At 42.3% G+C, this 14,799-nt stretch overlaps 1 protein-coding gene across 1 annotated transcript in view; it reads right to left on the bottom strand.

Annotated features, from left to right (window-relative positions):
* fat4 (FAT atypical cadherin 4) overlaps positions 1-14,799 on the bottom strand; it is a 105,794-nt gene that overhangs the window by 10,057 nt on the left and 80,938 nt on the right. The window contains 7 exon segments of the mRNA XM_028588729.1: positions 384-508; positions 978-1,157; positions 2,472-2,557; positions 6,698-7,005; positions 7,390-7,494; positions 9,085-13,434; positions 13,715-13,965. Coding sequence (XP_028444530.1) covers positions 384-508; positions 978-1,157; positions 2,472-2,557; positions 6,698-7,005; positions 7,390-7,494; positions 9,085-13,434; positions 13,715-13,965 — 5,405 coding nt within the window.

Below are 14,799 nucleotides of genomic sequence, written 5' to 3' on the forward strand. Positions count from 1 at the left end.
TAAGTGTGGATGTTCCATGACTTCTTGAGCAACAATCTTGTTTGTTCTCAGTTACAATATGAAAGTTTCAAAATAAATGTGCTAATGATTATTGGTAACATTGCTTAACGTACTGTTAGTACAACACAGCACCTTAAACAGTGCTGGCAGTTTTCGTGGACCTCAAAGGTTTCTCAGACTGTTTCAGACTCTGATGTTGAGTATTGATATAATGAAACACACAAATGCTTTAAAATAAAGCTCAGAACGCAGTGATGTGGCCTATATTAAGCTACACGGTGCAGTTTGATGACTCATGAGGGAGAGGAATCATAAATAATCATGATAGAATATTACTTAGGAAGTGCAGCCTCAGCAATAAAACTTCAAAGGCATAGTCTTACATTTCTCACAGAATTTGCCAGTGAAACCATCCACGCACTGGCACTGCTGCCAAGACCAGTGGTCCAAGCAGGTGCCCCCGTGTCTGCAGGGGCTGGTGGTGCAGGCTCCTTCCAGTCTCGGACATCTGCAGACAGAACGACAAACACAACGTCAGTTTGACAAGTCAGCCGCTCAGTCGGCAGCCGGGGGGGTCCGCCGAAAAAGAAACTCAAAAAAAAAAAAAAAAAAAAAAAAGGGGGGGCAGATGAGCCGTGATTTCGCTCCCCGTACTGCAATACAAACAACCCATAAAGAACCCCAAGAGAATTAGCATATTAAAAGATCTGTTCTCGCCTCACTATTCACCAGCAGGACAGAAAAGAAGAAGAAAAAATCTCTGGAGTTCTGCAATTGGTTTCCTCCGTCAAAAATCTGCCATTTGTATAAAATAAAAAAACAATAAAACTCTTTAAAAACTGTCTCGGGGGTTTGGGAGTGTGAACAGATGTCCCACAGCGAGAGTCGAGGAGGTTAGAGAAGGTGGACAGATGGGAAGAAGAGGGAGATGATGGAGAGAGGGTGAACGCGGGCGTGGAGGGTGGGGGTATGCAGACCTGTCAAGAATGCCACGCGATGCCAGCGCCTGACTGGGCTCCAGCGGGCGGCCGTTGACGGCGAATTCCATGATGCAGCCGACAAAGTCGTGGGTGGCGACCTGACCGCGGCGATGAAGGACGGGTTCTATTGACCTGACGCCTCCGACCGAGAGCCTGTTGGGCTGCACGTCCAGGATCCTGGACACACACACACACACACACACACACACACAAATACTTAAATGCACGCAGGCACCAAAGTACTGTACATATGCACAGAAATCCAAAAGCTTACAAATGCATTCAAGTATGCGCGTGTGTATGCATACTCGCACGCGTGCACACACACACACACACACACACACACACACACACACATAGAATGACACTGTAGGTCAGCGAGTTTTACGCATCTACATCGTCCCAAGACCCTTACAAAATAAACCTTCTGCAGACCTATGTGGCCCATTTTTTATCTGTCATATCAATCTTTCTCTCCCACACACACACACACACACACACACACACACACACACACAAATGCAAAAACACATGTACAGTGTCAAGTGTTCACCCCACAAGGCCTGGCTCAGAGCTGTGTATAAAGTGATCATCCAGGAATTTAATGAAGTTTTACATCATATATTGCGTATTTACAACAGATGACTTGCATTATCATTGCAGAAAAATGTATGAGAATTGCATCTTACTTGTTAAGCAATCTGCTTTCATTCACATACTTTTACAGTCAGGTATTAGTAAAATGAGCATCAACGAAAAATGAAACATTGTAGTCTCGCTCTGAGCTGCGTCAGATTAGATATAACACAGCATATCGTAAAGGATGTTCAATTGTAAACACTTATATCCATTATTAAAAATGGAAAGAAACAAGGGAGACCTTGAATGAACGTTTCATGACGTTTTCATGACTTGGTTTTGCTGAGCTCAGCTTCAGGAGCAGAATGAACCTCAGTGGTCACCACCTCAGTGGATCATAAGATCAATCTGAGAGGCTACCAGATGATAAACAGGATAGTTTAATTTTTATCATACTTTCACCTAATCTTTTTTCCCTAGATCATTTTACCGCTTTAAGTCTTTTTAAAACATATTCACCTATAACAAAAAAAAAATTAAATTACTCTTGTCACGACTGGGAAGAAGACAACCAGGGACGAATGGTAACAAGTAGACAGAGGTCAAAAGACAAAAAAAGCTTGGAAAACCCATACAAATTAAAATTGTTGTCAATTAATAGTGTCAGAGTGCTATATTCAACAACTCAAAATAATTTAGCTAATGTGTTCAAACCAGGTGCACAAAAACTATTGGTTCTGTAATACTTTCCATTATTTTGCCAGACATGGGAAAATTTTATTATGCATCGAGTTTTCCAAGCCTTGGACCCGAAACTGTCAACACTATTTTAATGTATACAGTTGGATCATAGAAGCAGAACATCTGTGTACTCGGTGTGTGTGTGTGTGTGTGTGTGTGTAATTTTCTTACCAGTCAGTGTGCACTGCCACATTGCTCACAGCACAGTAGCCTGGTTCATGGTCATCTCCACACACGTCCACAGTCAGGGAAGCAGCCTACATGATGATAGAAAGACACACACACATGCATGTCACGTGTGATTGTCTTTAAGACTAACAGATGTGAAGTTGCACTACCTCAGTCAATGATTGCTCATTTTAGACTTCATTTTTTAAAACAATTTCTGGTAGACTGTGGTTGACATAGTTGGTTGCAGTCACGCTGTTTCTCCCTCTTTGTAATCAGCGTCATGTGGGAATGAGTGTCACTTGTATTGGTTCAGTGCAAACACTGTCAAGTCAGTCAAGTCAGTGGGTAGAGCCAAATAAGCTAAATAAGTTTATTGGGAAAAGTAGACTAATGGTGGAGTTGCTCTCTTGCTACTAACTGAGGAAATGCAGGCTTGCAGCCTAGCTGGGCTACTCTATAGATCTAACAATGGAGTTAATTTAGTTAAATTGACAAATATTGATAAAAACAGATATACAGATATACATTCATTTTATTTTGGGTCACTTTCCGTTTATTTTGAATGTGGGAGAAAACCCATTGTTTAAACTTTGAGTCCTGACAACTGTGTAACAACTTACAATTTTATCTGATCTCAAGACATTTTTTTGTCTTTTTTTATGAGATAGAAAAGTCAATATTTTTAGGAATTATGTAGAACATGGATGCATGCTCATTCATCAAAGCAAAGAACAACAATGTCAAAATTAAGTAGAAGTGCTAGTGTATGGACTTTGTTACAGAGCCAGAGTAGCTGTTTCCCCGTTTCCAGTCTTTGTGCTAAGCTACGTTAGCCGGTGGTGGTACAGTAGCTTCATATTTAGCAAAGACATGAGAGTGGTATCAATCTTCTTATGTAAGTCTCTGCCAGTAAGCAAAAACGTATTCCCCAAAATGTTGACATATTCCTTAATACATTGTGAAAGATCTAGTGAAGACTACAATGCGTGTGTCACAATGAATGATGGTCACAGAATGTGACCACATATGCGTGTTAATGCTTATTTTTTTGATGTTTCGACAGCAAAGGAGGACTAGATTTAAAAATCATCAAAGCATCTTGTTTTGCAAAATGATTCCCTGTCTAAATATCTTTTTATTGTGTGCACATCTTTTGGATAAAAAAAAAAAAACATGTTTCTGCCAGACTAAATATTTTCTTGTGCACTGCAGCATAACTTTCACTCCAGGGTTCTGGTTCAACCCATTAAGGGCATTTCAACCGCTACAATTACTTCTCCCTGAGTATTTGTGTAACTAAGTCCGGTTGTTAGCGTGAGCTTTGTCCACCACATGGTATATATAGGCCAATTACTTTTCATAAAATTCATCACAGTGGTTGATGGGAGAGTGGCATAAAAAATGCCATACATTACTGCAAAACATTTCCTATTCCACGTTAATAGTACTAAAGCTTTTGTCCAGATGTGGATTATTCTCTTGCTCTCTCTGTGCTCTGAAAGGGAACGACCCTTCTAGGAAGAAAAAGAAATGGGCTGGTGAGGAAAATGTCCGGAAAAGTGTGTGAAAGTGTTGAAAAACCGGGGCAATCACGCTCCACCTCTCCTGGATCTTAAGTAAACACGGACCACACTGGCCCGGATCTCTGACACAAATCATCCAGGAGAGCATGACCCCACCAAGCACGCACACACACGCACACACGCACACACGCACACACCCACACACACACACACACACACACACACACACACACACACAGTAAACTTGAGTCACACGCAAGTCAGACACATGGACACGTACACAGAACCAAGTCAGAGTAAAGCACACACACGGTGACAACAACGAGGCGAGGAACAACATGACAAATTTTTCTCAAACACATTCGTGACTCTCTGAAGCGCCATAAAAAACCATCAGAACCACATCAAAATTGTGTTAATCTCCGGTCTTTTCCTGTGATCAAAGGCTACTACAGCCATGACTTCAATACACTGCACTCACTGTCAAGTGTCTCACACTGTGGTGGAGCAAATATGTATCTCAAGAAGACCCTCTTGGAAATTAATACCGAATGTAACACGAAAAGATGAGGAGTGTGTTTTTGTGCTTGGCTAACACTGAATGTGAGGAAAAGCGCCATTGGAGATCATTGTTTTCCCCATGACTAATATAATGGAGGACTGCTCTTTGTTGTGGTGCAGGCACTGAGGAACTGCTTTTACGCATTTGTTTTCTTCTTTTTTCCAGGACAAATAATTTGGCTAATCAAAAGCTTGATGATTAGCTGCTGATGCTAATCAGCTACAGCAAGTCCTGATCTGTCAAACTACATTTGCAAACCTCATTCATTGAAGATTTGGTTGTTTGTACTTAAAACCCTGATTTCAAATAAACCAGTTGTGCTCTTGCTTAGATGTTTTTAGCTGTGATCTTCACATTTACTGTCACATTATTGTTGTTACTGTCACACTAATTGTTATAAATGTAATTTCACCAAATTTTCTCTAAATTTAATAAAAGTTTCTCCTACTGTCCCCTGTGGTATACAGCCGTGCAAATAGATTTGTTTTTTTTTTGCACAGATTTTGAGACTTCTGCCGCCACCCCAGCGGGAACATTGATTATTCTAATGGCCATATCTCACAAACGACTCATCCACGGGTGGACTTTATCAAGTTGAATCAAGGGTTCATGGAAAGTTTGTGCAGGTACGGTAGGTAGGTTTCGCTGAATCCAACTTGGAAGCTCACGGAAAAAAGTTTCTTGTCCAGTTACGCAGGATGATCCAAAAATTCCAAACGGCAATTTATTAAGTAAGAAGACAGATATTTCGCTCAGGAGGTGGTGGAGACCAAAACAGAACTAAAAGGAGAGTAAACATTGGACTTAAATTCACCTGGTGGACTTCAAATAAATGCAAATGATGCTCTGTCTGCTGGATGTGTGAGTATGCAACTGTTTGCTAATACATTCATTATATCAATGTCTGTAAGGTGATAATAAATCCATGGTGTGTTTACAGCTTGTTGCAATACTCGCAAGCACATGGCCAAAAACATTAATTTAATGAGTGCAGGTTTAAACAGCAAAATTGTCACAAAAATGTCACAATTTTACTGATAATGTCAGTCTACAGATTCAACCCATTTATTATTAGATACAGTACATTGGATAACTGCTATATCAGTCTGACCCTAACACAGCTCCTGTTGTACTGTGAAAAAAAACTGTCTGTCTTTTATTGCATTTGACAAATGAACGGATTTGAGCGTTGATTATAGTCATGATTGTAACAGTATCTGTGAACTTTCTGCTCCCTCTGATTACTTGGAGCCTTCATGACGAAGCAGTGCATGACCGTGTCCGTGGTTTGGGTCTGCTTTAGACAGTGGCTCAGAATTTCAGGCGGCAGCAACTGAGAGCAGACCTCAAGCCTGACCACCGAAATGACCCGCAGCACCCTTTGCAAACATAGTGATCAGGTTCACTTTACACCGCCTGAGGGAGTTGGCACTTGAGGCACGACATACCCACATTTCTGTTTCATTCTTCAAGAGCCCTTACATGACCACCTCTGCATAATATTCACAGGGCACTATATGCAGACAGAATCACAGTTCTCAACGTGTGCTGTATTCCTTTCCATCCCGTCACTCTGCACCAACTCAAAACTGACAATTTAACGATTTTACCAGCTTCCTTTGAAACTCTCAGTGCACGGTGGGAAATGACAGATTTGAAGTCCAGCAGGAGAGCTACATTATAGAAGCTTTGACAAGGCCTGGTTGGATTTTTTCCCCCTCTTTCCTTGCCACTGCACTGCTGGCAGAGAGAAGCCTCTCATTCAGAGCACAGGAGACAGAGTTTCAACCTTCAGGGCCATTTTGGATCCTCGTATTGTAAATCACAACGAGCAATAAAATATAATTACAAACCATAAAAACCATAAGCTGAGCTACCCGTGGTTTGGGGGAGTTTAATTATCATCTGATGGTGCAAAAAAGAATATAAGGCGAAATTTGGATGCAGGTTCAAGCTATAAAAGCACAAAACATAAATGCTATTGATAGTGTAGCAGACGAAAGTCCATACCATGTGGCATTTCTCAGATATTCTACAATGCTTTTGCTACTAAACCCGTAAGAACTATTGAGCCACTCAATGAAAAGTTTTCAAGGATGCATGATGAAAAAAATTTCTACCATAAAAATAGATGTTCTTACCATCCCAGCTCTCCTGGCGATGACAGTGTGGAATGTCCCATCCGAAACTTTGATCATGGTCATCAGTTTATAAGTTCCACTTCCCAAGTTGAAGGAGAAGCGCATCCGTCCCTCGAAGATCTCCAGAGCCAGGAACTCCGCCTTGTCTCCGGTCTGGTTATCGTGGTTGTACATAAGCAGTGCGTTGCTCTTCAGTGTAGCAAACTTGATATATATGTAGTTATTGTTGGGATCCAGGGACGGAAACTCCATGTAGGAGAGCTCCTCAAAGCCGTAGCTGTTAAGCTCACAGTGTTTACCGAAAACCCCTGAGGACAAAAACAGACGAAAATAGGAATCAAAGGAAGCCAATGAATGATTCACAGTGCTGCTGTGATAAAAATATCTACAGATAAAACAGAATCTTTACTGAGCGATATTATAAGTTCTGTATTTAGTAGTAACAAAGCAGAAATCTCTACTGTCAGGTCTTGCATTTTTGAAAAGTTATTCTTTTTGCTTATTTGACAGCAATACGAATAATGAAAAATGGAAACACAAAATGAAATGACAGTGTCCACTTTTGTTTAAATCATGGATTAATAATGGCGTCATTTTCTTTTCTTTAGGGGGGAATTGCATTTCTGAAACATCTTGCTTTTCAATTCATCAGGGCTCACTAATACCCTAAAAGGTTTCCTACTATTACTTACCAAATGGACAATGACAGTAATATCCATCCACCCGATTCTGACAGGACCCGCCATTAAAACAAGGGTTACACTCACAGTGATTGATGATGGAATCACACGTTTTGCCTGGGTTCACAGAACAACACAAATTAAAATGGATGGGGTGGCAGACAACACAAGGAAAACCTCGAGGGGAACACAGTTCACTTTCCCCACGGGCCAAGTCATGCAGGCCTTTCATCACCTCACAGCTGAGAAATGCACTGCAAAAAAAACAAAGATCTCGGCTCCAACAAACCCTTTAAAGCTGTAGTGAGTCTTAAAATCAGATTCTTTTGTTGAAACAGCCATAAAATATAAAATAGGAAAATGTAATTTGATCTTCGTTTTAGTGCAGTTTCACTTATTCTAAAAACTGTCTTGACACAATTGATGCTATTTTGGAATATAAATCACTTGTCCAAGATGACATCATTTGATTCAAACATCTTAAAACTCAGGAAAAAAGAAATGATCTCACTCAATTGGCAGATTCTTCTCACTAAGAACAATCAGATTTTCAAACATGTTGCAAGATCAAATTATATTTGGATAAGGCTGGGTTTTTTTGCAGTGCAGAAAGACAAACAGTTGCAATGTTTATGAATTTCTGTCACATATATAGGCGAACATCTACATGAGTTGAAAGGTTGAACATCATGATAAGGAATGTGACACCGATAATAAAAACAAAAAGGGCTTGGGGCAAGACAATAAATGATCCAGGCATGTCACAATACAAAAAGACTGACAATGAACTTGTGCAAATATATTTTAGGTTGTAAATCCTGAGACAAGTTGCTTAATGGAGATTGATTCTGCTGCCAAAAAACCAGGCAGGGAAAACAGGAAGTTGAGAGTTCACTGCGAGGGCATGCAAACTACTGTAAGTCAATAGGTGCATTTCTCCACAAGAGTCATTTATCTTGATGAAACCTAAAAGATTTGTGGTCATTTTTTATTGTCATAATAAAAAGGGACAGTAATGACTTGACTTGAGGCAAATCGCCTGCTTTGAAAATGTCTTTCAGATGCTGCAGTCAGCCCCTGGACAACATGCTGGATTCAAATGACTGTTCTAAGTAATTCCACTTAAAATCCACTCCCCTTTTATCAAGGGTAATAGTGCAGTGTATTCATTACATTTCCAAATGAAAAGGCCTGATTGGATCTTTTATAAAGCTGCTCATTTGTCATACAACTCAAAACAGAGTCAAATGAGAAATCCTTAGTTAAGAAATCTATCTGTGTTCAGGATTAGAAGTGTATCTGTGTGTGGTCATAGCTGCAACACATGAAGGCACATAATGAAATGTGATATTGGTGAACTGTGTATGGAGTCTACACTCATGTCCTAACTAGGGTCAGCTTCGCATCATCTTCTTTATTAAAGCAAACATGGCAAGCTGATATGCATCACAGCTGATACCCCCCAACTAGTAATCCAAAAAACAAACTGTTTTTGGCAGCCATGCTTGTATGCTATGGCTACAACACCTCTTGGAAACATTCAGAAGCAAATATTTTCCTTGGACCCAAAGTCATGTGTGTGAGCACATTATTGTGTGAGTGTCAGTGTGTGTATGTGTGTGTCACCACGTGTTTTTTCACCAAGCCTAACATGAATAACTGTGTGGTCAGACATAAAATGTGACTCCTACGTGTATAGTACAGTACCTGCAAAGCCGGATTTGCAGAGGCAGTTGAAGCCGCCGGGGAAGTTCTGGCACAGCGCGCCGTTCTTGCAGGGATTGGAAAGACATTCGTTGACATCCCTCTCACAGGCCATCCCGGTGAAACCTTCAGGACAGGTGCAGGAGAAACCCCCCACCAGATTGTGGCAGGTGCCGCCGTTGTGGCAGGGCGATGGCTGGCACTCGTTGATGTCTGTCTCACACAGAGCTCCTGTGTATCCTGGCCTGCAGCTGCAAGCATAGGGCTGCAGGGGGTGGTTGGAAACAAGGATCACTGGGACACTTTCTTCTGTCTTCATATCAGGCCCGACACTGAGACGCCTCTTGCAGCTGCCTCCATTCTGGCACGGGTTACGTGTGCATGGATCATGGTCCACCGCATCTATTTGCACCCCGCTCTGTCTATATAAAATGTCTTTGATACTCTGGAAGAATGTGGCCACACCACTGGGGTTGACATATTGTCCGTGGCCTCGTTTCACAGCTGCCATTAGGAAAGTCTGATTGTTGAGTTCAAATGCTCCATAAAGGAGCACCCCTGTGCCTAGTCCTGCTAGCTGAGAGTTGGCAATACGTAGGAAGCTGAGGTAGTGGTTGGTAAGGAAGCTTTTGACTCCTTGAGATTGAAGTCGAATTAGTATGCTGTTGTCCACTGTGGCATTCGTGAAACCCATGAAGAGGACTCGGGCTGTATTGCTGACTGAACCGTGGACACCATCACTGCTACGGATGGTTAGTTCAAAAGTTCCATCTGTTGAGCGGGACTTAGAGTTGAGATTACACGTTCCAGTTGGGATATTAAACAGACCGGAGGATGGGGGAATAAGGGAGCAGTGAAACCTATCCTGAATGTCAGGGTCTTGGGGTTTGACATCTCCCAAAGAACCTCCAGGAAACATGTTCCCAAAGTAGTGGACAAAGATTTCCATAGACCTTGGCTCTGAAGGATTGTCATTTTGATCGTTTATTTTGACGTGAATTGTTCCGGTGGAGGACATTTGAGGCACACCAGAGTCCTTGATTACAACAGAGAGGTAGAAGTCGCTAATCTGTTCCCTGTCGATCTCCCGACTGGTGGTTAACACTCCCGCTTGACTCAGGCTGAAGTAGCTGTTGGCAGAGCCAGAACTGAGAATGCTGTATAGGAAAGGGCCTTGGTTTGGTGGTAGATCTGTGTCAGACGCTGTTAGTGTTGTAACTGCAATGCCAGCTTTCTGATTCTCCATTACTTCAGCATAGGTGGTTGTCAAAGTTGGACCGTTATCATTGATATCTTCCAGGTTCACAATCACAGTGGTGCTTCCGGTCGCAGGAGGTGTGCCAGTATCCACAGCAAGAACTGTTAGATTATACACAGGAGTTGTTTCTCTGTCTAGTTCTGCAGCCACAGACACTTGGCCAGTTTTTGAGTTGATCGTGAAAACATTCTTATCACACTCAGGAGCAATAGAGTATGAAAATCTGCTCCAGCTTGGGACAGAATCTGAGTCCTCAGCACTCACAAAGGTAACCAGACCGCCAGGTGAGAGTCCTTCACTTACCTGCACGTCATACAGTTCTTGGGTAAAAACAGGAGGATCGTTGGCATCAAGAATTGTGATGTTAACAAACACCTCGTCAATATCTGCCCCGCGGATGCTTCCTGCATTCTTTGCCAACACCCTCAGTGAAATCTTTTCCTCTTTCTCACGATCTAGAGTACCTGTGACATAAATCTGGCCTGTTTTCTTGTTGATGCCAAACCCTTTCCTTCTGCTCTTCCCGAAAATGAGGTAGTAAACCACTCCATCATCCCCTTGGTCTCGATCACTGGCGAACACTTCCCCGACCACTGTGCCTTTTGGAGCAGCTTCAGAAATTTCAAAGTAGTACTGTTTTGAGACAAAGCGGGGTACGTATTCATTGGCTCCCTTCAGCTGAATGTTGACATTGGCGAAGCTGCAGCGCTCCTCGTCTGGGACATTGAAGGCCTTTACTGTTAAATGGTAGACCTGCTTAGCCTCGTAATCCAAGAAGCCCTGGGTGGTGATGGTGCCCGTGTTCGGGTCAATAACAAAGAGGTCACTGTCTGATGACTGTATCACGTAAGCCATTACTGTGTTAGCTCCCGAATCACGGTCTGTTGCGTTCATTTTTACCACAGTGGTGCCACTGGGAACGTTCTCCTGCACAATGGGGAAGTACTCATCGGGATCAAACACAGGAGGGTTGTCATTCACATCAGTCACATGTACTGTAACGGAGACGTAGCTTGTTTTTGCAATCCAACCACCATCAGTGGCTGAAACTCTAAGCTCATGTTGTTGCATCTCTTCAAAGTCCAGAGGGTGAGCTAGGGATAACACTCCAGTTTTACTGTTAAGTGAAAACAGGCCCTTCTCGTTGCCAGAGGTTATATTGTAAGTGATAAGGCCATTCATTTCTTTGTCTATGTCTCTGGCAGACAGGGTCCTTATTGCTGTTCCTACAACAAGGCTTTCAGGTACAGTAGCTGAGATTTGGCTTTGTGAGAACTCAGGTGTGTGGTGGTTTTCCTCTGTGACTGCAATTCGCACAGATGTTCGCGTCGACAAAGGAGGATTTCCTCTGTCATTGGCTGTGATTTCAATGAGGAAAAATTTATTCATTTCAGATGTGAGGGAGGAGGCGACAGTAATCCATCCACTTGTTTTATCTAATTTGAATTTATTTGAGCTGTTTCCTCCTGTTATTAAGTACTCAACCTCAGAATTGAGCCCAAAGTCTTTTTTGTCATGAGCTACAACCCTGATCAGTCTAGTGCCAACCTTGACACTTTTAGTGACAGGAGTAAAGTAGCTAGGCGAATCAAACTCAGGTGGGTTATCATTGCTGTCTACAATGTTTACAATTACTGTTGTTTCACTCATCAGAGGCTTGACTGCCCGGTCTGAGGCTGTGACAATGAAGCTGTGGCGATTTATATTTATACTACTAGCGCCTGTGGAGTTCTGATATTTTAACTGCTGCTTCACAAATATCTCTCCAGAGCTGGCGTTAATTCGGAAAAACTCAGACTGGGACCGAATGAAATAGAAGATTTTGCCGTTGAACCCTTCGTCGGGATCTGTGGCAGACACCTGTGTGACCAGGGAGCCCACCTCAGTGAGCTCAGGGTAGTCCAGATAGTAAGAGGGACGACTAAATCTGGGGGCATTATCGTTAATATCCGTTACAAATACAGTGACATCTGTGCTTACTGTCCATCCGGAGTCGTGGGCAGACACTTTGACAATATAATGATCTGTGTCTTCTCTATTGAGTGGCCTACTTATTGTTATGTCTCCTGTGTTTGGATTTATATTAAATGGAAGGCTGGTATCTGTAATTGAATATCGGCTAATGGCATTTGAGCCAGCGTCCTCGTCTGTGGTGGTGACTCTGGTAACAGTGTAACCCACTGGGGCATTTTCAGCCACTGTAGCACTAAAGATCTTCGAAAACCTAGGAGCATTGTCATTCACATCCAGTATGTTGATTAGCACTTTGACCGCTGTGTTTTTGGGTGGCAACCCCCGGTCAGTGGCTTTGACTTTCAAAGTGTACTGAGCCACCTTCTCCCGGTCCAGTGGCCTGGTGGTTCTTATTTCACCAGTTGCTCTATTGATGCTGAAACTGTTCTCCTTGTTGCCATCAATAATAGCGTATTCAAGCTGTCCATTTGGCCCGCTGTCCAGATCTACAGCGGAGACCATCAGCACCCGCTGAGGTGAAAGGCTCTCCAGTATCTCAGCATGGAAGGGGTCCTTATCAAACACTGGGTGATTGTCATTCACATCCAGCACTGTTATTTCCACTTTCTCATACGAGGAATAAGGTGGGAAGCCCTGATCTCTGGCTTCAATCCAGAGAACATATTTCTGAATGTGTTCATAATCTAGTGGATGTCTGATAGACAACTCGCCTGATAGCTGGTCAATATGAAAGGCATAATCCAGGTTGCCGCTGGCGATGTAATATGACAACGCTCCACCCCTCATAGAAGACCCAGTCACCGTTGTAACAACGTGGTTGATGGGCTGGCTCTCAGGGAACGTGTATGCATGCTCCTTTAGTTTGATGACAGGGAAGTTTCCTCCAGTAACAAAGCGGACTGTCACAGTGGTTGTGTCCGTTTTGGGGTTAGCTCCGCCGTCTTTTACTCGTACTGTAAGGGTGACTTCTGAACTTCCAGTTAGCTTCTCAATGGCAGTGATGGCACCTCTGACGGGGTCGATCTTGAACCTCTCAGAGTTGCGCCCTATCAGAGAGTAGTGCAGCTGGGCGTTGGAACCTGAGTCCTCATCGGTGACAGTAACAGCAAAGACCAGGGACCCTAAAGAGATAAATGAGTTTTTGTGAGAATGAGTCTTTTTTTAAGATGCTGACAATGCACAAACCTGCTGCATATACACATATTTATTAAAACAAGTTATTTCTTGTAATTATAAAGCTTATTTCAATATGTTATGTGTTCTTCTTCTTAAATCAATTTGAGACTAAAGTTAGAAGTTTTCTTTATTATGCAATTTACTGACAATGAAGTAAACCAGGTCTAAGAGCACAGTAACAGTGAGAACAAATAATTTCAGCACCTTTGAAAGGCATGTACAGACCTGCTGCAGTAGAGGCGGGTATATGGGTGACGTAGGGGTGGTGATGGAAGTGGGGAGGGTTATCATTGATGTCGGCCACCGTCACGGACACAGTGGCGGAGCTGGACAAGCCCTGGGGCTGCCCTCCATCTGTTGCCACAACCAGCAGCTGGTAATTGGCCCTGTCCTCTCGATCCAGCAGGGAGCTGGTGATAATCTGTCCCGTAGCCGGGTTGATGGAGAACTGGCCGTGTCCGCCGGTCAGGCTGTAGCTGTGGGGAAAGATAAAGTAGGGCAGGTTCCAGTGAAAGCTTTGTGAATTTGATGAGTTGAGTTGCATTTGTTGTAATCAAAGTCATCAATTCTGTCAATTCTGTCTGTAAGGTAATTTCTCATGAATATCCTGACCCTAGAAAACTGTGGCGATTAGATATCGTAAATTTCACTTTTCATTCATTGCTTTTACTCCTCACTACCATTAGTCCTGTCTGTAAAAATGCAAATACACAAATTTCCAAATGCTCAAGTCTACAGCAAATCAATCTCCTCTGTCTGTGCCAATGAAAAGTTAAATTTGTATTAGTCAAAAACGCTTCAATAACAAGATCTAAACAGAAGCTGAGAACGGCTTCAAGAAAATTAAAATAGAGAAAAGGTGAATAAAGGGATTTTTCTTTAATGCACCTGCATATATTTATGTTTTTGGTGTTTCAAATAAGTGAGTACATTGTGAAAGGACACCAAAAAGTATGAAATTACACATGATCACTCTTTCAGTCCATCAAATTCTCATAATTACATCTTCTCGGTGGAGCTACTTTACTTTCTGCATTATGAGCACATCTTATGTTACAGGGAGCTCATTGTGTTATTACAGGTGTTTCTAATAAATACTAAATACTAACCGTTGGTAGGTGTTACATCAGCCATTCTCCTAAAACAGTTTCTAAATTTGTCTGCTGCACTGCCATTGACTGAAGGTTATTGTTAAGTACTGTCACAATGTGGTCTATAGAGGGCACTGTTTCAAGCTTCACAAAAGCACATTAAATAGAACAATAAGCCCAATAATGGTCACCACATTGTACTGGCTTGTCATCAGATCA

Source organism: Perca flavescens, chromosome 10 (genome assembly GCF_004354835.1).
Source record: "Perca flavescens isolate YP-PL-M2 chromosome 10, PFLA_1.0, whole genome shotgun sequence".
Lineage (NCBI taxonomy): Eukaryota > Metazoa > Chordata > Actinopteri > Perciformes > Percidae > Perca > Perca flavescens.